General features: G+C 56.3%; 1 protein-coding gene across 1 annotated transcript; it reads right to left on the bottom strand.

Moving 5' to 3' along the window:
• Window positions 1-275: 275 nt before the first annotated feature.
• Window positions 276-13,674, bottom strand: CELA3B (chymotrypsin like elastase 3B). The gene is made up of 8 exons (XM_039509322.1): window positions 13,635-13,674; window positions 12,862-12,947; window positions 11,182-11,279; window positions 8,989-9,123; window positions 3,959-4,095; window positions 3,099-3,244; window positions 1,969-2,121; window positions 276-313 (listed from the first exon to the last, which is right to left on the bottom strand). The coding sequence occupies exons 1-8, from the start codon at window positions 13,672-13,674 to the stop codon at window positions 293-295; spliced, it is 816 nt and encodes a 271-aa protein (XP_039365256.1). The 3' UTR covers window positions 276-292.
• Window positions 13,675-22,397: the final 8,723 nt, after the last annotated feature.

Below are 22,397 nucleotides of genomic sequence, written 5' to 3'. Positions count from 1 at the left end.
CAGAGCAGAATTGGACCCACTAGGTATATGTGAAGGGCTTCAAAGAACAGTTTCAAAGCTACAGGAACACCAGAGCAGAGCATGAAATCCCAGAAGAAAGAATTCCTCATTTTACACAACCTTTCCTCCACCATGCTGCCCAACTGCAAAGAGCCCTGGGATTATCGGCGCTGCATTAACCCCAACAAAGGGAACCCCCTGCCCCCCAAGAAATACACCCACAACGGGATTTCTACAATTGTTTTATTATCTGCCCAGGAAAGTTTCTCCGAGATGTGGCTCTTTCAGCTTATCATGCGTTATTAGCGATGGTCTGAAAGAAAAGCAACCCAAAGTATATCAGGGCAGGATACAATAAACTACGGCACAAATTGTATTCCCAGGGCTTCTGAAGCCCTTTGCATGTGTAACATGATGCCCCTGAATAGCTCGAACCTGGGACCTAGGGATCAGAACTAACCCAGCAACCTCTAGTGCCTGAGCTGAAAAAGCTGCTTCCCTTAGCCAAGGCTGGAGCAGGCTCATCAGCCTCCGCCTCTAGGCCAGCAGCTCCCAGACTTTTTACTAAGACAACCGACAACTGCATTTTGTCACCATTGCCCCTGTGCACCCCACCCCCCCCGCTCAGTCCTCCAGCCCTGTTCTCCCCTCCCCTCTCCTTCTCAGCCCTTCAGCCTCCTGCTCCCCTTTCTCTCCCCAGCCCCCCAGCTCTCGCTCTCCGAGTCCTGCAGACCCCGTCAAGCCCCTGCAGCCAGGCCACAAATCACTATCCCACTGCTGGTGACCGTCCATTCGCTGGCTCCAGCAGCTTCCTCTACGCTGCTGCCACCGCCCAGGGGAGTGAGAGCACGGGGGGCCCAGACCCTTCCTCCAGGACCCGCCGTTTGGGGTGGGGGTGTCCACTCCCCGCCACACGCCAGAGGTTACCCAGCTCCAGGCCCTTTCCTGACACAATCTGCCCTTCTCGCTGCACTCAAACAAGGAAGGGGGAACGGTTGCCCCCAAATCATCTGCTAGGAAAACTGAGGCCCCCAAGGCCCAGGCCTGCTCTCAGTGACGCTGGTTTGACATTTGTGGAGTTTGTCTGGGCCAGTTTGTGCCCTGAGTTACACAGGTGTAAATCCAGAGCGCCATGCCCCCCACTGCAGCAGACGCCCTGGTGTAACTGAGAGGGGAGCCTGGCCCTGACGCCAGAGGAACTCTGACCCTGGGAGCAGTGAGATCCAAATCCAGCCCCAAGGCGTCAGCCAGAGCACAGGGCAGCAGAGCTGGGAGCACAGTGCAGAAACTCCAGTTTGCAGGTGCGTGCTTCAGCCACTAGGCCATGCTGCCCCCCCAACACCTCCCTCTGCCTGCCTCCAGCCACAGCCAAGCCAGATGTTCTGTCTCAAACCATCCCTAGAGCTGGGTGGTTGGTGCTGCAGGCCACTGAGCATCCTGCTTGTGGCTCTGGGCTGTGTGCCCAAAATGATGGCTCCCAGCAGGCTCCAGGGTCATCACACGTGTCAGCGGAGAAGCACATCCAAGCTAGTTTGTCTCCAGTATCTGCTGTGCTGAGACCAGCTCTTCCAGGCTCCAGATCTTACAGAAACCCCTTTGCAGGCCAGACTCAGCTGTTCCTTATTTTGCTCTGCAGTGACATGGGCTGCTGGAAGAGGTGAGGCACAAGGGGGACCAAAGGTGATGTCACATGACCCCGGGGTCCCGCTTGCTCAGTGCTGTGTGCAGGGCAGCTGGCTGTGATCTCTGGATGGGGCCCATGGCACTGAGCTCGGCGCAGAGCCCCAGGAGGACACCACACTCAAGGGGCCTGCACCAGACTCAAATTCTGTTCCTGGAGAGAGCCCCCAAACATTGTCCGTCTGTCCCGTCCCAGGACCCCCTGCCCGGCCTTCGGATTTCTCCCTGACCCTCTCCAGGAACAGACCTCCCTCCCGCTGCCGCGCAGTAACATGGCTGGGGGCTCACCTCTGCAATCCAGTCATCGAAGGCGGAGACGCGGGTGAAGACAGTGGGTTTCTTTAAGGCGTTGCACCCAAGGGACGAGACAAAGCTGGCGATGCCGTGCACCTGCCATCTCCCATCAGAGGCCTGGCAGTTAAGGGGGCCACCAGAGTCACCCTGAAAGACAGACAGCCCCCATGGGTAAGGGCGAGTCAGATCCCTGATCCCTCACTCGCTGCCTGCTACAGCTGCACACCAGGCTCTGGGGGCGAAGTCCAGTCCACTGGGGCCATCTCCACGGCTGTCACCGCAAGGAGGCCTAACCAGTACCTTGAACTCTCTCACCCAGAGCTGGCTGTGAATTGGTCAGGCTGAGAGGAGGAAAACATTCCAGTGCAGCTGAGTCTGACCTCTCCGCCCCATGGGATTAGGCGAACAAAGACAAGGCTTTGGCATCAGCCCTGCAGGAATGTCTGAGCAGGAGTGTTACCTACGCCTGGGCGGGTGAATGGGAGCTCTTCACTCAGATGCTCAAAGCAAATTTCCAACCTGATATTTGTACCGTTTACAAATCACATAGCGCTGGTGTTCCAGCCTCACTGCTCTGGTTTCTCCTCCTTGACTGGCTGACATGTAACTAACTAACAGACCAGACGCTGTCAGTTTTACAGTCGATCTGTGCTGTGCTGGCAGTGCCAGCTGCCTGTTGTGTGTCTGGGTGTGATAGCTACAGCCCAAACTGCAGGCATCAGCTGATTACCGGGAGAAAGGGTGAAATTACTATGAATCACACTTCAGAATTTCCCATCCTGGCAACTGATGAGCAGAGAAACATGGATAAATCATTCCCTGAACGTTCCTTGCTGAGCTATTCTAATGGGCTTTGCCTTTCAAAGCTGGGTGCAGGCTGCACAGCTACGTGGAGATGAGTTTCTGCCTCCTGCAACCTTCCTGTACATCTTTGGTGGGTGCAGTGAGTGCTGCCTACAACAGCGACAAAGCATGTCCCCCCCCCACCCCGGTAACAGCTGAGTCACCACTGTATGTTTGACTAGTGGGTGCCTGCATCAGATGCAGTAATTTGGTCAGACAGATCATATGCACACACGAGCCAGCGCTGCACCCAAATTTTCTGCCGCTCTCTTTCTACTCACGTTGCAGCCTGATCTGATGTCCCCGCCGGCGCAGACCATGCTCTTTCTGATAGCGATGCTGCCCCACCAGTCACTCTGGGTGCAGTGTGCGTAGTCCACCACCGGGAGCAGAGCCTGCTGCAGCTTCTCAGGGAGGGACCCGCCAGCTGCAAACGGAAGATGCACCCTTCCTCAGTGACACCAAGCCCAGGCACTGGGTTCGAGTGCCACCTCTCCTGTCTCATTTGGAGCTCAATCCCATGCAGCACTGAGCACCCCTGGGAGCTGTTGATCACCTTCAGTTCCAATCGAAGTCAGTGGGTGCTGGGAGCACTCGGCACCTTGCAGGAGAAGGCCCTAGGTGATGTTTGGCTCCTGCTGCTCTTGACTTTCCGACAGAACCAGAGAGAGCCTGGGCTGGTTGGAGGAGCTGGTGATGAGCTAGGGAACCTGTCACCCCTTCCTCCCCAGCTTGACGCCCTCCCACACGGGTACCAGTCAACGCTCACTGCTGTCTGATGGAGGGCGGGTGCCCATCCAGCTCGTAGGGGGAAGGTGACCATGTTCTAGAATAACTAGTTCTGGTGACACAAATTGGCAGCTTCCCTGGTGCCCCTGGAGGAGGCCCCCCTAGGCCAGGATCGAGGCACACTGGCAAGGGGCAATGCATGTGGAAGAAACCCTGAGCTGCCCATGCTGCACTTCATTTGTGGAGACTGGTCTCCGGGGCTGGATCTCTGAGGCCTCTCAGTGCTAGCGGAGAAGGAACCCACCCAGAGGGACAATGAACTAATGCGTCCCCAAGCGATGCACCCCAGCGTGGCTGCCCTTGTGCTTTCCCATGAGAGAGCTGTCCAGCGCAGAGCCCCCCGGGCACGTACTGGAGAGGCGTCCCCAGCCAGTGATGTAGCAGGGATAGTCGTTGGGCAGGACCTCGCCTGCAGGCGGGAGGCAGCCCAGCTGCACTGCGTCGTTCAGCTCGGCACTCCGGGACAGCTTGAGCAGGGCGATGTCATTGCTGCAAGAGAAGGAGTCAGAGCTCACTGGAAGGGCGGGTGGCTCGGGGGTCTGGCCATGGAGCCGTCCACCAGCAGACCAAGCGAGACGCCAAGGATGTCACAGGGCGACAGCTCTTATTGGCTCGGGGCTCAGTCCAGGTCTCTGGGGGACAGGTGTCCACAGCATGACAGACCCCCCTTGTGGGCAGCCTAACCAGCGAGGCCTGGAGACTGCGCTCGAGGTGTCCCCCCAGGGCAGCAGGAGGGGGCCAGGGGGGGCTGCTCTCCTGCTCCATGGATTGAAGACATCACTGCCTAGGGCTAAAAACCCACCCCTTGCACCAAAGGGGGATGATACGTCCCTTAGAGACTAACACATTTATTTGAGCATAAGCTTCGGTGGCTACAGCCCACTTCACCGGGAATCATAACATTCAAAAAGCAGTGGGAGAACACTTCAGCCTCTCTAACCACTCAGTGACAGGCCTGAAGGTGGCACTTAGGTTTGAACAGGGACTGGGAATGGTTGGGCCATTACACACATTGAATCTATTTCCCCATGTTAAGTATCCTCAAACCTTCTATGCGTCATCTCGGTTATCACTTCAAAAGTTTTTTTTCTCCTGCCGACGACAGCTCATCTCAATTGATTGGCCTCTTCCAGTTGGTCTGGCTACTTCCACCTTTTCATGTTCTCTCTATGTATAAATATCTTCTTGCTGTATGTTCCAGTCTATGCATCCCATGAAGTGGGCTGTAGCCAGAGGTAAAAGTAAGCTGGTACGGGCCGGTACGGAGGACCGTAAGAAAAGGAGACTGACTGAGGGAGGGAGAGAGAAGCCTGCTCCCTGTATAAGAATAGTTTAAACTCAGCTGTTCCCTGATGGTTCAGCCCCCAGGGCTCGGTTTCTGGCCTCCTTGTTAATTTCACTCACAGTAGCTGGGGGGAGGGGGTCGAGGGGAGGGTGTGTTTGACCATGGCAGGGGCAGTCCTTTTCTGCCCCTGGGATGGGGGGATCTCTCCAATACTAATATACACAACAAATACAAGCATTTGGCTGCACAGCCTAAATCCAGAGCTAATAAAAGCAGGTGGAAGGGGAAAACTCACTGTCACATTGGTTTCTCGGCTTCTCCCTCCCCCTCCTCCAGCCAGGCTGCAGACAAGGCTCTGCATTCCCCCCCCCCCCCAGCAGGGGTTCTCCTCTAGGCTCTAGCTTGCAGTAGGGACACTGGCTGAGATGCCTGCTGCTGCTGCCTGCAAAAGAACAGTTTAAACTCAGCTGTTCCCTGTGCAGTTCAGTGCCCAGAGTTAGGAGCCGTTTCTGGCATCCTTGTTCATAGGCGGCAGGTTTGTATAATTTTTATTGGTGCCCCGCCCTGCTCCCGCCCTGTAAGCCGATATAAAATGAAGCTACAACGCATTGGCACCACAAGATTACAAGGGTCAATTAAAAGTGGAAAGTCAGAAGCAGCACTTGCCTACTTCAATATACAGTATTATATTTTGTTGCACCTGTTGTGATGAAGTGGGAATGTTCTTAATATTTTCTCTGAATACTGTGTGGGTGCCTCAGTTTCCCCTGCAAGATGCCAACTGAAGGTGTTGGGGACAAAGAGATCAGGTGGCCTCCTTGTCCAGAACAGACACAAAGGTCAGAGGAGGGAGTGTCAGTTTGAAGCTGGCTGGGGAAATGGGGAGACATCCATAACTTGGGTCTGGGCTCCCCACCCCCTAAGATGGACCTGACTGAGGGGTCCTGTTTTCTGTACCTACAAGCTCTGTTTTGGACTGTGATCCTGTCATCTAATAAACCTTCTGTTTTACCGTCTGGCTGAGAGTCACGTCTGACTGCGGAGTTGGGGTGCAGGGACCTCTGGTTGCCCCAGGACCCGCCTGGGCAGACTCGCTGTGGAAAGCACACGGTGTGGAAGGGGATGCTGAATGTTCCGAGGTCAGACCCAGGAAGGTGTAAGCTTCTTGCCCTGCAGACAGTATGCTCAGAGAGAGGAGGCTCCCCCAGAGTCCTGACTGGCTTTGAATGGAGTAGTTCCAAAGCATCCCAGCATCCCCTTCCACACCATGCGCTTCCCAGAAGTCTGCACAGACACTGACACTCCCTCCTCTGGCCTTTGTCTCTTTTCCAGGCATTAGGAGGCCACATGATCTCTTTGTTCTCGAACACCTTCAGTTGGCAGCTTGCAGGAGAGTGGCCCAGGCCATCAGTTGCCCGGAGACAGGGTTTCAGCCATTCTCTGTGCAGACAGCTCACACTGTCCCTCTAGGGCTCTACAACAATCACACCCCCTTATCCCACCATCTAGATCCTTGAGAAACGCAGAGAGGAGACTGAGGCACCCACACAGTATTCAGAGAAAACATTAAGAACATTCCCACTTCGTAACACCTGTATACGACTAGTTATATACTTTAAAGGGTGTAAAATAATCAAGTATTGTGCTAAACACAATGATACTCCAAACTGACCACCAAATTTAAGTGGCACGTTTTCCCCCTCAGGTGAGGGCTCTGGGGTGGGGCTGGGGATGAGGGGTTCCCAGTGCAGGAGGGTGCTCAGGGTTGGGGTGCTGGGGGCGCAGGCTCTGGGCATGGCTGGGGATAAGGAACTTGGGGTGCAGACAGGCTGCCCCAGGGCTAGGGCCAGAGAGGACTCCCCCCACACACACTGGCAGCAGCAAGCTCCAGGGGAGGGACCCCTCCTCTTCCCCCCTCCCCCCCCCCGCCCACCCCGGCAGCACACTCACTCTGCACCACGGTCACTGCACATGCTCCTAGGGACTCTCTCAGGTCCAGAAAGCTCACTCGCCTCCCCTAGGGTGGGTGCCGGGGGGGGGGGGAGGGTTGCCATCACGTGTGGCCTCCCCTGCTGCTGCCCCTCACCATAGCCTCACTGGGGATGGGGGATGGGGCTGCCCCGTGCCCAGTGTGGGGCAGGAGTGGGGACTGCAGGGTGGTGGCTCGGGGGGGGGGGGGGCAGGGTGTCACAAAAATCACACAAGGCCCAGCTACTCAGGTCTAGGAAGTCCCCCATCCCCATCTCCCCTGTGGTGGGTGGGTGGGTGCTGGGGGGGGATTTCCATCACATGTGGCTTCCTTCCTCCCCTGCTGCAGCCTGCTGCCCCTCGCCCGAGCCTCACTGGGGGTGGGGCTGCCCTTTGCCCAGCACTGGGCAGGAGTGGAGGCTGCGGGGGGGAGGGGGTGGATCACAGGGTCAAACCTCACCGAAGCCCCAGCAGCTGCTCAGGTGAGTGAGGTCCACCCCAGATGTCCATCTCCTGGCTGGAAGTCCCCTTGCCGTCTCCTCCAGGTGGGTGCCGGGGACGGGAGAGAGAGGACTGCCAGGCACGTGTGTGCCTCCTCCCCCCTCCTCTCCCCCCCTCCCCAGGTGCTCCAACAGTCTGCTGGCCGCTGCTCTCTACAGCCTGAGGCAGAAGCAGCGGCAGGCAGCCGGCAGCACAAGCAAGGGAGAGACACGGGCTGTGTTTTTTCAGGCAGGGAAGCTCCGAGGCGGAGGGGGGGGACGACACTCCGGGACGGGGGGGCCAGGGCCCGCTCCAGGCAGGGCCAGGGAAGAAACCCAGCTCCAAATATTGGTGGAGCAGAGCCCCCAGTCTTGAATATTGGTGCTCGGGCACCTTGAGCCCATATAACCTGCCACCCATGTCCTTGTTAATTTCACTCCCAGTTGTTGTTGGGTGTGTGTGACCATGGCAGGGGCAGTTCTTTTCTGCCCCTAGGATGAGGGGATCTCCTAAACACAATCAAAATCAGGAACCATTTCCAAGTTCAAATCTATCCCATTCCCTCCCCAGCAGAGGTGAAAGTAAGCCGGTCCGGTCTGGTACGGCATACCGGCAAGAGCCAGTACACTGTGCTGGACCGCATCGACTTCCACGGCAGGGATTGAAAGGGCTCTGGGCTGCCCACGGGCTCTGAGCCCTTTAAATCATGGCCACGGCTGAGATTTAAAGGGCTCAGAGCTCCCCTCCGCTGCGGGCAGCCCAGAGCCCTTTCAATCCCAACCACGGCTCTGGCGGCCGGGCTGGGGCCAGGATTTAAAGGGCTCCGGGCTTCCCTCAGCAGCAGGAGCTCTGGGCCCTTTAAATCCCTGCCCCAGCCCTGCAAAGCTCAGGGCTCCCCGCAGCAGCCAGAGCCCCGGGCCCTTTAATTTGCCTCTGAGCCCCGGGGGGCTCCCAGCCACCTCTGCAGCTGGGAGCCCCTGGTTGATTTAAAGGCTCTGGGTCTCCCAGCCACAGCTGGTTCCCCAGGGCCTTTAAATCTTGAGAGGCCCCGCCCCTTCTGATTGAGGCCACACCCCCTCAGGACTCCGGCAGTACCGGTAAGTCCTGTACGTTACTTTCACCCCTGGCTGTAGCCCACGAAAGCTTATGCTCAAATAAATGTGTTAGTCTCTAAGGTGCCACAAGTGCTCCTGTGCTTTTTGCGGATACAGACTAACCCGGCTGCCACTCTGCAATATGTCCCTGGCACAGAGCTTGGCAAAGAGAGCCCGCAGCCCCCTCACCGGTCCCGTCCCAAAGGAAGGGCAGTGTGTGCTGATCAGGACGAAGACCCCAGCCAGGTTGGGTCACAGGCCTGCCCAGGGCCTGCTCTGCTATGAGCGGAGCCCATGGCCATGGAGCCAGCGTGGCAGATAAAGCCACACTATTCCCCTGCTGGCTTCTGCAGCCCCTCAGCACCCGCCGGCCTGCAGGGTGCTGCCCAGGGCACCGGCGACATGGGAACAGCTCTGTGTGTGTCTTTCCCTCCCAAGCCGTTCGGATAACAGACTGTTCCCCGTCTGCCGCTGCCCTCCCTGGGAGCCCTGCCAGCCCCAGGCAGCGCAGAAGGGCGGGCAGCCGCAGCCTGGCACGCGCCTGCATTGCCTTACCCGCAGGCCACGCAGATGGAGTTCCAGCGAGGGTGGACGAAGATGTCCTCAGGATTCACCGGGATGCGCTGCTCAGAGCCCTCTGCTACGCTCCTGTCGTACTCCCCCAGCACCACCTCGTAGGTGCGGGATGTACTGGAAGGAAACCCCCAAGAGCCTGTGAGGGGACAGCCCAGGGATTGCAGCGGGGGGCAGCCTGCAGTGCCCCCTTGGGACTCAGAGGGGGCTGAGTCCTGCACACCATGCAGGAGACATCACCCTACTCCCTGTGTTGGCCTCTAGCCCTGATCAGCAGCAGCAGCAGCACCCCCCAGCTGGCCCATCCCAGCCTGGGCACTCGGGGCCCAGCCAGCCCCTCACGCGGGGACACACAGCGCAGGGACACTGTCGTGGCCGGACTGGCCCCTCGAAGGAAAGTCAGGGCCACTCTACCCCTGATGGTCTTCTGTAAGGAGACTGAACCTATCCTGAACCCCCTCTCCCCAGTAGTGAGGTGCTCAGCAGCTAATTGGTTAACAAGCATTAGGCCTGTTAAGGGGCTCCCAGAGCTCAGCTGAAGGAGGAGCTCCTGGAGGGAGGGGCTGGGAGGCTTTTAAAAGGTCCACGGCCTCACTAAGCGGATGAACTAAAGGAATCAGGTCCCAGGAAAAGGGGAATGTCTCTGAAAGACTCTGCTTGGGTGGGGAACCCAGAATGGGGGCTGACATAGGTGTCGTTTGACTACATTTGGGGCGGGTGGCTCCAGTCAGGCCAATGGGGCCGTGCATGGCTGGGGGGGGGCACATTCTGTGCCTGCCCACAGGGGCACCATTTCAGATTGGGGGGGGGGGCGCAACTTTAACTATGATTCCAGGGGGTACTTAGGCAACTGTAAACTCCAGTGTTTTTGTAGATAATAACTTAGAAACTATCAGACAGGAGCACGGTACCTAATTCCTATATCAAGAAAGAAAATTAAATAAATATTAGACCCACTCAGCTCTAATCCTAACATGCTCTGACACCTTGTGGGAAGTCACTTAAGGGACACTGGCTAGGTTTAAAGTGGTCATGTATATTCTTACTCAGATACGCTTACTGAAGAGGGAAGGGACCAGCGTGATCAGCTAGTCTGATCATGCACCTCGCAGGCCACAGAACCTCACCCACCCACTCCTGTAATAGATCCCTAAGCTCTGGCTGAGTTATTGACATCCTCAAATCGTGGTTTAAAGATTTCAAATGACAGAGAATTCACCATTTACACTAGTTTAAACCTGCAAGTGACCTTATGCCCCATGCTGCAGAGGAAAGTGAAAACCTCCCCCAGGGTCTCTGCCAACCTGACCCAGGGAAAATTCTTTCCCGACCCCAAATATAGTGATCAGTTAGACCTTGAGCATGTGGGCAAGACCCACCAGCCAGACACCTGGAAAGAATTCTCTGTCATAACGCAGAGCCCTCCCCACCTACTGTCCCATCTCCAGCAGCTGGGGATTTTTGCTACTGGCCATTGCCGATGGGCCACATGCCATTGCAGGCAGTCCTGTCATACCATCCCCTCCATAAGTTTATCAGACTCAGTCTTGAAGCCAGTCAGGTTTTTTGCCCCTACTCCTCCCCTTGGGAGGCTGCCCCAGAACTTCACTCCTCTGATGGTTAGAAACCTTCGTCTAATTTCAAGCCTAAACTTGTTGATGGCCAGTTTATATCCATTTGTTCTGGGGTCCACGTTGGTGCCTAACTTAAATAGCTCCTCTCCCTCCCCGGTATTTATCCCTCTGATATAGAGAGCAATCGTATCTCCCCTCAGCCTTCTATTGGTTAGGCTAAACAAGCCAAGCTCTGTGAGTCTCCTCTCCTAAGGTAGGTTTTCCATTCTTCAGATCATCCTACTAGCCCTTCTCTGCACCTGTTCAGTTTGAATTCATCTGTCTTAAACATGGGAGACCAGAACTGCACACAATACTCCAGATGAGGTCTCACCAGTGCCCTGTATAATGGTACTAACACTTCCCCGTCTCTGCTGGAAATACCTCGCCTGATGCACCCCAGGACTGTGTTAGCCTTTTCATGGAGGGACGTGCCCCAGGCTGCAGAGCGTGTCAGTTACAGGGCTCCATGGCAGACCTGGGCCCTGTGGCTCCTGCCCCAAGACCCCATGGTGCATCGGCCGCATTAAATTTTAGGCAATCGGAAGAGGAGGAGGCTTACGAGATGCAGTGCGCAGCCGTCATGACCCATGTGGGAGCAATGAGGGTTCCCCCGCAGGTGTGATGGAAAGCACCATCCCTCTCGTACTGCAGGGAGATCTGCCAGGAGACAAGACAGGGCAGTGGGGGACCTGCTATGGAGCTCCAGGGCTCCCCATCTTCTGGCTCCACTGTGGGGAGGCTCTGAACAGTGGGAGCTTTGGGGTTAGCCACCCACTGAAACAGCCAGAGACCATGGCCCATCGGAGTGCTAGCATGGCCTGGCCCGGCTGTGGAGGCAGGCTGCTCTCTGGGGGGCTGTGGTTACACACAGTGGAGTTACCATGGCACACAGTCTGACGGGGCAAACCCTCTCCCTGCTCACACAGCACCAGAGGGCAGCAGGCACCGAGGGGCTGACCCATGTGGACTGTCACTCAGAAATGCCCTGGGAGTTGAGGGGAGCAGCTAGTCTCTGGCTCCCACTGGCACTCCCTCACGCCCACCCCCTGGCAGAGCCCTGCTGCCCCTTCCCAGTGAATTGTAGGGCTTTTTTGCTTCTCCCTGTGCCCATCAGTGCCATGGGCTGGAACATGGGCACAGACACAGAACTGCTAAGAAACTCAAAGGCAAGGAATCCGCCGTGCCCTCCCCAGACTGCTGTGAGCTGGAGCCCAAAGTCTGATGTTTGACAGGGCCCTGATTTCAGAGGGTGGGGCTCAGCTATGTCTGAAACCAGCCTCGTAAGCACAGCCGGAAGCTTGTGCCAAGCCTGGCCTTGGGCTGCCCAGTCTATCGGTAGGGGCCATGGAATGCACACGGCGGGACCTGCAATAGGCACAAGCTGGGATCCGGATAAAACAGCTGCTAGAATTTCATGCACATCAGAGGTGGGACTTGTTCTCTCAAACTGTAAGGTCAGCGGGGGGTTGCCTAAGGACTGCAGGGCGGGGTGTTAAACCAAGGGCGAGTTTGGCTTCCTCAATCCAGCCATGAGGAGAAGGGATGAAGAAGATGGAGTTTCCTGTCCCTTTAGCTCTCCTTTGCTCCATAAACGGGACACTATTCAAGCCACCCCCACCCCCACCCCCTTTGCTTAGCCTGTCCATCACCACAAGAGCTTGGTGTGGTCAGAGCAACTCTGCAGGTCTAACCCCTGCAACCCCCAGTCCTGGGGAGATTACAGCAGGGTGAATAATGGAGTTTTTTAGCTGCTCCAAAATTTGGGGGTGGGGGGAATTTCGTATCCACCCAAAGTGATTTTTTTTCCAGATTTTTAGGAAACCTAAACAGTTGAAGAAGAAATTGATAACGCTGCAGCCGTGTCAGGGCAGGCCCATGGACCCGTGACGGGTCAAATGAAATATTTCATTTTGCTTTTCAGTGTTTGAAAATGTTTTTAATTTTTTTTAATAACTGGACGTACTTTTGAAAGATTCACTTTGAACTGAGAAATCGAAACATTGAGCTTCACAAAGAAATATTGGGGAGGGCTCCAAAAAATGTTTCAATATTCTTCTGACCAATCAAATTCATCGAACTCAAGGCAAACACAGGTAAGGTTTCAAATCTGGATTTTTCAGTGGGGAAAAAAAAAGTTTGCTGTGAACCCAAACACCCCGCGCTAGTGCAGACGGTGCGATCGCATCAAGCCTCGGTGCTGATTGGCTGTCACCGCGGCCAATGGCTGGATTCCACTCACCTGCCAGGGCCAGCTGTACGGCACGGCATCCTCTCCGTTCACCACCCTTGTGTGGGGGGAGTAGATGGGTGTCCCACACCCGCAGGCTGGAAGGGGAGAGAACTGTGCATCACACAGATGGCAAAGGCACCAGACCCTTCGGCTGAGCAGAGGAGGCTGGACAATGGGGAAGCGAGACGTGGTCATGGCAGCTCACCCTCTCCAGCCGAACCCTGGACGTCCCCAGTCACGCCCCAGTCCTGAGGTGCTGCCCCGGGCTCTCCATGGGATGGTCACAGGGCAGCCCGAGGGGGAGGGACAAGTGGGGCAATTTGCCCCGGGCCCTGCAGGGGCCCCCACAAGAGTTTTTTGGGGGCCCTGGAGCAGGGTCCTTCACTTGCTCCGGGGGCCCCAGAAAACTCTCACGGGGCTTTTTCTGCGCCGGGTCTTTGGCGGCAATTCAGTGGCGGGGGCCCCCCGTCGCCAGAGACCCCAGGCCCCCTGAATCCTCTGGGCAGCCCTGGATGGTTACCTTGCCCAGTGTAGGCCCACCCAGGGTCTCATCCCCTCCTGATCCAACTGAGGCAGGCACCAGGGCCCGTTCCCCTGACAGCACCATGCACAACCTCCACGAGGTTGAGGGGCACCGGGGGGCTAGGCACAAGGGGCCAAGGGGAGCTGTGTGTGTCCTGGGGCTGCAGAGGGCACGAAGGGCCTTCTTCCTTCCTTCCGTATGTGCCCGAGGCAGGGCGCTGGGGCAGAGGAAAGAGTCTTCGCTCTCGCCCGTTTCTTACCACCAGCCACAAGCAGAACGGGGATCAGCAGCCTCAGCATCTTGGTCACAGGGACCACAAGGACCAAGGGCCCTTTAATACTCCCCTTTATCAGAGGCTGCAGGGAAGGGAGGTGCCTAGCAGCTCTGGGAGCAGGTGTTGGAATATCCTGTGCCCTGGTGCAAGGTCACTGCGAGGAAACAGGGCCCTGCCCGGCCTTGGGCAGATTGGGATGTGGCCAATCGATGAATGCCCAGAGCATCACTCAGCAAATGGGCTGAGTCACTAATTTTTCCCACCCATGTGCAGAATGACTTTTGTTATGTGCGCCAATATAGAGGTGATGTGTCCACCTTAGGGCACATAACAAAGTGTATGTGGTGGGGGTGGGGCTGAGGGGTTTGCAGTGGGGGAGGGGGCTCAGGGCTGGGGCAGAGGGGTGAGGGCTCCAGCTGGGGGTGCAGGCTGTGTGTGTGTGGGGGGGACAGAGGGTTGGGATGTGGGGGGGAACAGTGGGGGGTGAGGTCTCCGGCTGCGAGTGCAGGCTCTGCGGTGGGGCTGGGGATGAGGGGCTCAGGACTGGGGCAGAGCGTTGGGCTGGAGGGGGGGGTGGGCTCTGGGGTGAGGTCGGGGATGGGGGGTTTGGGGTGCAGGCTGCCCCAGACTATGGCAGCAGCACCTGAGCTGATGGGGGAGAGGTGCCTCTCCCTGCCATGGCAGCTCCGGGGCTGGGTTGGGTTGAGACCAGGTGCCTCTTCCCCGTCTGCGGGAGGTCCAGGCTGGCCTGGGTTGGGACTCGGCTGTGGCAGATCCGGGGCTGGGCTGGGGCCAGCAGGGGAGAGGCGCCTCTCCCCGCCGCAGCAGGTCCAGGGCTGGGGGAGAGGCGCCTCTCCCCACCGCAGCAGGTCCAGGGTGGGGGAGAGGCGCCTCTCCCCGCCGCAGCAGGTCCAGGGTGGGGGAGAGGCGCCTCTCCCCGCCGCAGCAGGGCCAGGGGGGGGGAGTGGCGCCTCTCCCCGCCGCAGCAGGTCCAGGGTGGGGGAGAGGCGCCTCTCCCCGCTGCTGCGGGTCCTGGGCTGGGGGGGCGGGGCCTCTCCCCACCGCAGCAGATCCAGGGCGGGGGAGAGGCGCCTCTCCCCACCGCAGCAGGTCCAGGGCTGGGGGAGAGGCGCCTCTCCCCACCGCAGCAGGTCCAGGGCTGGGGGAGAGGCGCCTCTCCGTGCTGCAGCCCTGAGCGCCTGCACAGTGCTTAATAGGCTGCTGCATGGCCACACAGCTTAGAGAGAATTTAGGTCACAGAGCTGGAGAGGGAGTGGGGCCACCCTAAGCCTGGGCACTGGCATGGGTCCCAGGGGGCTAGAGGAATGGAGTCCATCCTCCACTGCAGCCCCCTGCTGTGGGGAGGGGAATGAGCAGAAGATCTGCACAGACATAGGCCAGCTGGCCTGGTCCTTCTCCCTGCACTGGGGTAAGGACTCAGGGCCTGATCCAAGTCCCACTGAAATCACGGGAGACTCTGACTTCACTGGGAGCTGGAGCAGGCCCCTCGTAAGGTCCCTTACGGGGCGAAGGGGACATAGGAGCCAGGGCCGGCTCCAGGCCCCAGCCCGCCAAGCGCGTGCTTGGGGCGGCACGCCACGGGGGGCGCTCTGCCGGTCGCCAGGAGGGCGGCAGGCAGCTCTGGTGGACCTCCCGCAGGCGTGCCTGTGGATGCTCCACCGGAGCCGCGGGACCGGCGACCGCCAGAGCGCCCCCCGCCGCGTGCCGCCGTGCTTGGGGCAGCGAAATTGCTAGAGGTGCCCCTGATAGGAGCAGCCTGTGCCTCGTGCTGCCATTCTGCGCAGGGGTCACTTGCAGTGAATGGTGCTATTAACAAGGTGGCTGCATCAGGGCAGGACAATGAACCTGTGAGAGGCCAGAGCCCACGTGGGACGGTGTTCAGCTGCAGATGTTAAATGCAGGAAATTTGGTCACACTTTATAGGTAGGTGCTGTTAATAGATGGCTTGTATGAGGTTACTAAAGTCTGTTATAAACGTGTCCCAGAGGTCAGCAGTGTGTATTAGAGGTGGTTATAAGCCCATCAGCAGCCGGGGTTATGGAAGGCTGTTGGCCAGGGGTGCAAGCCACCCACACATCTATTGGTCTCTATAACAATCTACAGCAACCGATTAACAGTTCTTAAAATATCTACTTAGCCTTCGTTAGCTCTCTATAAACCGCTTCCAAATGGAACCTTTATGCACAGTGTGCACCTAAAGTTGATTCAGATTCAGGGTTCCCTTGAGACCATGCAGGGTTTTGTACTGTTTTCTATGGGACTCATTTTAATGCCTTATTGACACAGGGGGCTGACCCCTTTAAGGGGAATCAGGGCCCAGTCTATCCACAACAGGCTTTGTTAAGGAGAACAAGCCCTTCTCAGCTCACCTGTAAGTAACTAACTGCCTGGGTGGCTGGTTGGCAGCTAGCACCTGGACTGGATAAACGGCTACCAGGGTGCTCTTAGCGAGAGAAGATCCTAGAGAGACACTGGGAGGAGAAGGCGGCTTAGCTTATAGTACATAGGGCCCAGGAGTTGGGCAGAGGGATTCTCGGCACAAGGAGGGAGCTGCCTGAACTCTTACACAGAGCCAGGAGGAGGCTGTGGGAGCCTGAATTTCAGAGAGGACCCAGGCTCCAAGGGTTAAAGAAGCTGTGCTCTGTACAGGAGTGAATAAATAAGACTTACAGAGGGACCCTTGGTTGAAGTACTCTGGGCTGGGAGTCAATCATTGCAAGAGGGAGAAAGTGCAGCAGGCCTGCCGGGCTACGCGGTCCCACAAGGCAGTGTGCGTGAGGGTGGCACCCCGTCACTCTGACCTGGCACTGGCACCCCGCGTGGGTTCTCTCTGCTGAGGGAATGCTCATTTAGCTTTCCTGGCGTGTGCGTTGCACCTCTTGCATTTAATTTCCCTGCGTTATTGTAATTGTTGGATTTAGAAGAAATGAGAAGGGCAGAGTGTTGATCTCCCATTCAGAGAGACACGGGGCCCCAGATTCCATGGCGGGGGGAACTGCAGTGTTTTCTGCAGAGTCTCCCGGGGCTGGATTTGGCTTGTGTCCATTGTCTGAATGTACAAGATCAAAGTCAAATAATCGCACCCAGTTCACTTCCAACTGACCCCACAAGGCATTTCCCACTAATGGCCCTTTTCCCTCACTCTAGGTCTCTGGCACAATGGCAGTTGTGACAATGGGCAGGGCCGGCTTTAAGCCGATTCGCCCGATTCCTGGGAATCGGGCCCCGCGCCTAAGAGGGCCCCGCACCTTTGGCGCCTTTTTAATTTTTTTTTTTTACTTACTCCAGCTGCCGTCTCTCTGCTCCGGGGTCTTCTGTGGCCCCGCTCCCCTGACCAAAGTGCAGACGGGAGAGCGGCTGCCCCACAGCCTCGCTCTCCCAGCTGCAGCTCCGGCCAGAGTGCGGCAAGCCCCACAGCCCCGGCTGGAGCTTCGGCCGCAGTGCAGCAAGCCCTACCCTGCAGCCCCGCTCTCCCAGTTGGCGCCCTGGGGTAGCGGGGGGCTCCGGGGACTATTTAAAGGGCTGGGGCTCCAGCTATCTCTGCCACCCCGGTCCTTTAAATAGCCGCCGGAGCCCCGGGTTGCCCCTATGCATTCATCAGGGCTCCCGCAGCTATTTAAAAGGTCTGAGGTGGGGTAGAAGCAGGGGAGCCCCGGGCCCTTTAAATAGCCCCCAGAGCCCTGGGATAGAGGGGGTCTTGGGGGCTATTTAAAGGGCCAGGGCTCCAGCTGCCTCTGCTGCAGCCCTTGCCTTGCCCTGCCTGCACCAGCTCTGCCCCCCCATGCCTGCAGCCAGCTCTGCACCCTGTGCCCACAGCCAGCCCCTGCCAAACCCCCTGCCCTGTCTCCAGCCAACCCCTGCCACACACCCCTGTGGCCCTGCCCAAAGCCAGCCAGCCCCACACACACCCCTGCCCACACCCAGCCCCGCACACCCTGCTCTGTCTCCAGCCAACCCCTGCCACACACCCCTGTGGCCCTGCCCAAAGCCAGCCAGCCCCACACACACCCCTGCCCGCACCCAGCCCTGCACCCCCTGCTCTGTCTCCAGCCAACCCCTGCTGCACCCCCCTGCCTGAAGCCAGCCAGTCCCACAATCCTCTGTCTCCAGCCCTGACAACCCCTGCCACACACCCCTGTGGCCCTGCCCAAAGCCAGCCAGCCCCACACACCCCCCTGCCCGCACCCAGCCCTGCACCCCCTGCTCTGTCTCCAGCCAACCCCTGCTGCACCCCCCTGCCTGAAGCCAGCCAGTCCCACAATCCTCTGTCTCCAGCCCTGCCAACCCCTGCTGCACTCCCCTGCGGCCCTGCCTGAAGCCAGCCAGCCCACCCCACACCCCCGTCTCCAGCCAGCCCCGCACCCCTTGCCTTGCCTGCAGCCAGACCCTACCTCCAGTCAGCCCCTGCCCTGCCTCCAACCAGCCCCATGTCCACTGCTGCCCTGCAGTTCCCAGGGCAGTAACCCTGCACACCTGCTTCAGTGAGGGAGGGCAGGGAGCAGCTGAGACCCACACATGTGCACACCCCCAGGGAGTGGCGGTGACCCACACATGTGAAACGGCGTTCATTAATAACCAATCAACAGCATATATGAATCAATGTACATAATATATCATTGTATTATTTATATAGTTATGGAAAGTAAATCATAGAAGGAAGAAATGAAAGGGCTTTTTTTTTTTTAGTCATCCCTGCCAGGGCCCCGCCAAAAATGTTCGAATTGGGCCCCGCACGTCCTAAAGCCGCCCTGGCAATGGGCATCATTTTCTACAGGGTGGTTTGACCCAGGGAACGGGTAACCTCAGCTGCTGGGTGAGCCTCCCAGGCCTGCCCATCCCTGGCTGTCCTCTGCCTCCCGACCAGCCTTTCCAGATGCTGATCCCCTTCATGGTGTCAGCATTTGTGCCTTTCCTGAAGCTCCACTCCCAGGGGAATAAGGCCCCTCTGAACAGGATCAAAATTAGTCTGGGAACAAGAACAGGTGGCATGAAATGAGTGTTAACAATTAACAAGTGACCCTGGTTTAGCAGGGGATTTGTATTTTTTCCCCCACAAGGTGTTGTCAGATCTGCTGCCAGACTCCAGAGGGAGGCGATAAAGGCAGAGGTGAAGGACAGAGAGCAGCAGACTTGCGTACACAAGGCTTAGTCACTTTACCATCAAGGTGTCAGGGGCTAGGCCAACACAGCACAGTTTCTCCGAGCTTCAGCTAACCTGGGCAGAGAGTGACAGCGATGAAAAACCCCTGATGTTCTCACCAGGATGGTCAAAAATTTCCAGTCAGACTGGTTTTTCCCAGGATGGGGCCGTGGGCAGAGGGTGAAATTGCAGATTCCACCCCCCTCATTCAGAACTCCTAGGCCAGGCCCCTTCTACACATCACGAGATTTAAAAACTAATAAAATTTGCTGGATGATTATTGAGCTTTCAAGGGGTCACATTTCTGTGCCACTGCCAGAGCTAGAAAATACTTCCCCAGCTACTGCTTGGTGTTTGAAATGGAAGCTGGGTGTCTCTCAGAATCACATGACTCCAGGAGCTGGAGGCTTTCTGAAAAACACCAACTCGTGCTACAGCCAGGAGAGTTGCCAGCACTGGAACATTGTGGCGTGTGCTGCCCCCCTCCCTGCATGCTTGCCTTCTGTCTCCAGCCTGGTTAAGCTCAAACCAGCCATGGCTGCCAGAACTAGAGCAGAGTCTGAGCGTGATCTTCGTGCACCAGGAGCAGGTGGTGTGATGGCTGCGCTCCTCTGCCATGGCGTTAGCAGCAGAACCCTGATGCAGATCATAAGATCCCACATCCCTTAAAGCCAGGAAAATGGGGGCGTTGCTGGCTGTATGGCCATGCAGCACAGCCTGGTGCACTCTCAGCCATTATAGATGGGCATGTATGTAGCATGCTCTTGCACTCTGATCTTCGTCTGCCCCAAGAGGAAGATGCTGCTGTCCCTTTCCTAGATGTGTGGGCCCCAATTCTTCTCTCTCACGTGACTGGAGTAATTGCAACGTACAATTACAGCAGGGGAGTGGAGAGCAGAACCAGGCCTGGACCCAGCCGATAGCACTGTACCGAGGGCCTTGCCAGAGTTAAACTGCACCCCTGAGTGGCTCTTTGGCACCTCGCCACGACCTGCCCTTAGCATGAGATGCCTCTGCCTGCTGTGGAGCAGCTCCCTGCAACCTGCAACCTCTGGCAGCACCTGCCTTCCAGGCCTGCACAGACCTCGCCCTCTCCGTGCAGGCAGTGACAGGTGCACAGTAAGTCCCGAGTGCCCTGTGGCATCCAGCCCCTTAGCCACTGAACACTTCCAGAATTACCAGCCTGCTGTTCCCAAGGGAGCAGCTTGTGAGAGTCAGCTCAGGCCCAGCACCAACACCACAGCACCGAGATATATGTGACGGGTTGGACCCCCCCTCTGGGGTGTCACCTGATGTGCTGGGGTCTCACTGAGCCCACCCTTTCCACCAGCCTGGGTTTCCTCACCCTGTTCTGCTGAGCCAGGCCCTCAAGCCTCCTCCAGCACACACAGGTAGGGCCACACCCAGCTGCAAATGGACCCAGAGACACGGAGATCAGCTCGGTGTGGGAGGAGTCAGCTCGGGGATTGCCCAGCACTCACATGCACACCTCCTTTGGGGATAAACCCCAGATAATATTGGTTTGTGCTGTTTCAGCGCAAGCTCATGAAAATTCACCCTCTTCCTCAATGTGGAGAGAGATACGCCCAGCTTCTTGCCCCCCCAGATCGGAATTGCACAAACTGGGGTCTGAAATAAACAAGAAATAAGTTTATTAATTATAAAAGATAAATGTGAAGTGATTATAAGGGACAGCAAACAGAACAAAGCAGATTACTGAGCAAATAAAACAAAACACGCAAACTAAGCTTAATGCCAAGTATCGGGGGTAGCCCTGTTAGTCTGTATCCATAAAAAACAACGAGGAGTCCAACCCCCATGGCGCTTTTTTACCCACGAAAGCTTATGCCCAAATAAATCTGTTAGTCTTTAAGGTGCCACCGGACTCCTTGTTGAAAGTAAGCTTAATACACTCAAGAAACAGGTTACAAAATATAATTTCTCACCCTAAATGTTCTTTTAGGCAGGTTGCAGAGTTTCTGTAGCTTAGAGTTTCAGTTATTTCTCTTTACAGACTGGACTCCTGTCTCAGCCTGGACTCAGCTTCTGCTCCTGGGTGTTTTTAGCTATCTTCCTTCTTGGACAGGGAGGCAATGGAGAAGAGTCCTGATTCATTTACTCCCCAGCCTTAAATAGAATTTACATAAGGCAGGAGCCCTTTGTCTCCAGTGGAAAAATACTAGCAGAGTCCAAGGTGGTCCTCCGTACCAGGTGACATCATCAAATGACCCTGCAGTGTCAAAGCAAAACCCAGGAAGCTCCTCAGGATGGTGGGAGATTAGTATCTTCAAAGTTCTATTGTCCTTTTTAAATGGCTCATTCCGGCTGATTGCCTGCTGTCGTTCCCCCAAATACACACATAGCTGTAAATTGTTACATAGTCAATATTTCTAACTTCAGATACAGAAATGATACTTGTATACAAATTGGATAATCACATCCAGCAAATCATAACCTCTCCTGGGATACCTCACATGGCCCATCTTGCATGAAGCATATCTTAGTTATGCCATATTCATATCATAGCAATATTTCTATGACAAATATGGGGTGTAACGTCACAATATATTTATAGTGAAAACAAGGATATGTTAATACCACAGAACATTCAGGTGACAGTGAGTAAGAATATTGCAAACAAATGGTTCCATATGAAACAAAACCATAACATGCCTTTTTGAGACTAAACCTAACTAACGAGTTATCCTCTCATCTAAAGAAACCATCTCACCCAAAGATCTCTCCAGCGCTCCCAGCCAAGCCTGGTTGAGATCCCACTTTCAGGAAGCAAATTTGCTGTCCTAGGTGAGGGATGCCAGGGTGTTGTCTTTATCCCCCCAAAATAGTAGAGCAAACCTGTGATGTGCACTTCATGTATAAGTAGGGGCATTGCCAGCAGATCGAGGGATGTGATCATTCCGCTCTATTCAGCACCGGTGAGGCCTCATCTGGATACTGTGTCCAGTTTTGGGCCCCACACTACAAGAAGTCTAATGGCATTTTGGGTTGTATAAGTAGGGGCATTTCCAGCAGATCGAGGGATGTGATCATTCCCCTCTATTCGGCACTGGTGAGGCCTCATCTGGATACTGTGTCCAGTTTTGGGCCCCACACTACAAGAAGGATGTGGAAAAAATGGAAAGAGTCCAGCGGAGGGCAACAAAAATGATTAGGGGGCTGGAGCACATGACTTATAAGGAAGGGAACTGGGATTGTTTAGTCTGCAGAAGAGAAGAATGAGGGGAGATTTGATAGCTGCTTTCAACTACCTGAAAGGGGGTTCCAAAGAGGATGGATCTAGACTGTTCTCAGTGGTAGAAGATGACAGAACAAGGAGCAATGGTCTCAAGTTGCAGTGGGGGAGGTTTAGGTTGGCTATTAGGAAAAACTTTTTCATTAGGAGGGTGGTGAAGCACTGGAATGGGTTCCCTAGGGAGGTGGTGGAATCTCCTTCCTTAGAGGTTTTTAAGGTCAGGCTTGACAAAGCCCTGGCTGGGATGATCCAGTTGGGGATTGGTCCTGCTTTGAGCAGGGGGTTGGACTAGATACCTCCTGAGGTCCCTTCCAACCCTGAGATTCTATGATTC

This window comes from Mauremys reevesii, linkage group 21 (genome assembly GCF_016161935.1).
Source record: "Mauremys reevesii isolate NIE-2019 linkage group 21, ASM1616193v1, whole genome shotgun sequence".
Lineage (NCBI taxonomy): Eukaryota > Metazoa > Chordata > Testudines > Geoemydidae > Mauremys > Mauremys reevesii.
This window is presented reverse-complemented; position numbering and strand designations above follow the sequence as displayed.

Coding starts and splice junctions, on each gene's coding strand:
- CELA3B (XM_039509322.1), bottom strand. CDS start 13,674: ATGCTGAGGCTGCTGATCCCCGTTCTGCTTGTGGCTGGTG. Junction 11,280..12,861: donor CGTACAGCTGGCCCTGGCAG/GTGAGTGGAATC, acceptor GTCTCCTGGCAG/ATCTCCCTGCAGTACGAGAG. Junction 9,124..11,181: donor ACGGCTGCGCACTGCATCTC/GTAAGCCTCCTC, acceptor GTTTCCTTCCAG/TACATCCCGCACCTACGAGG.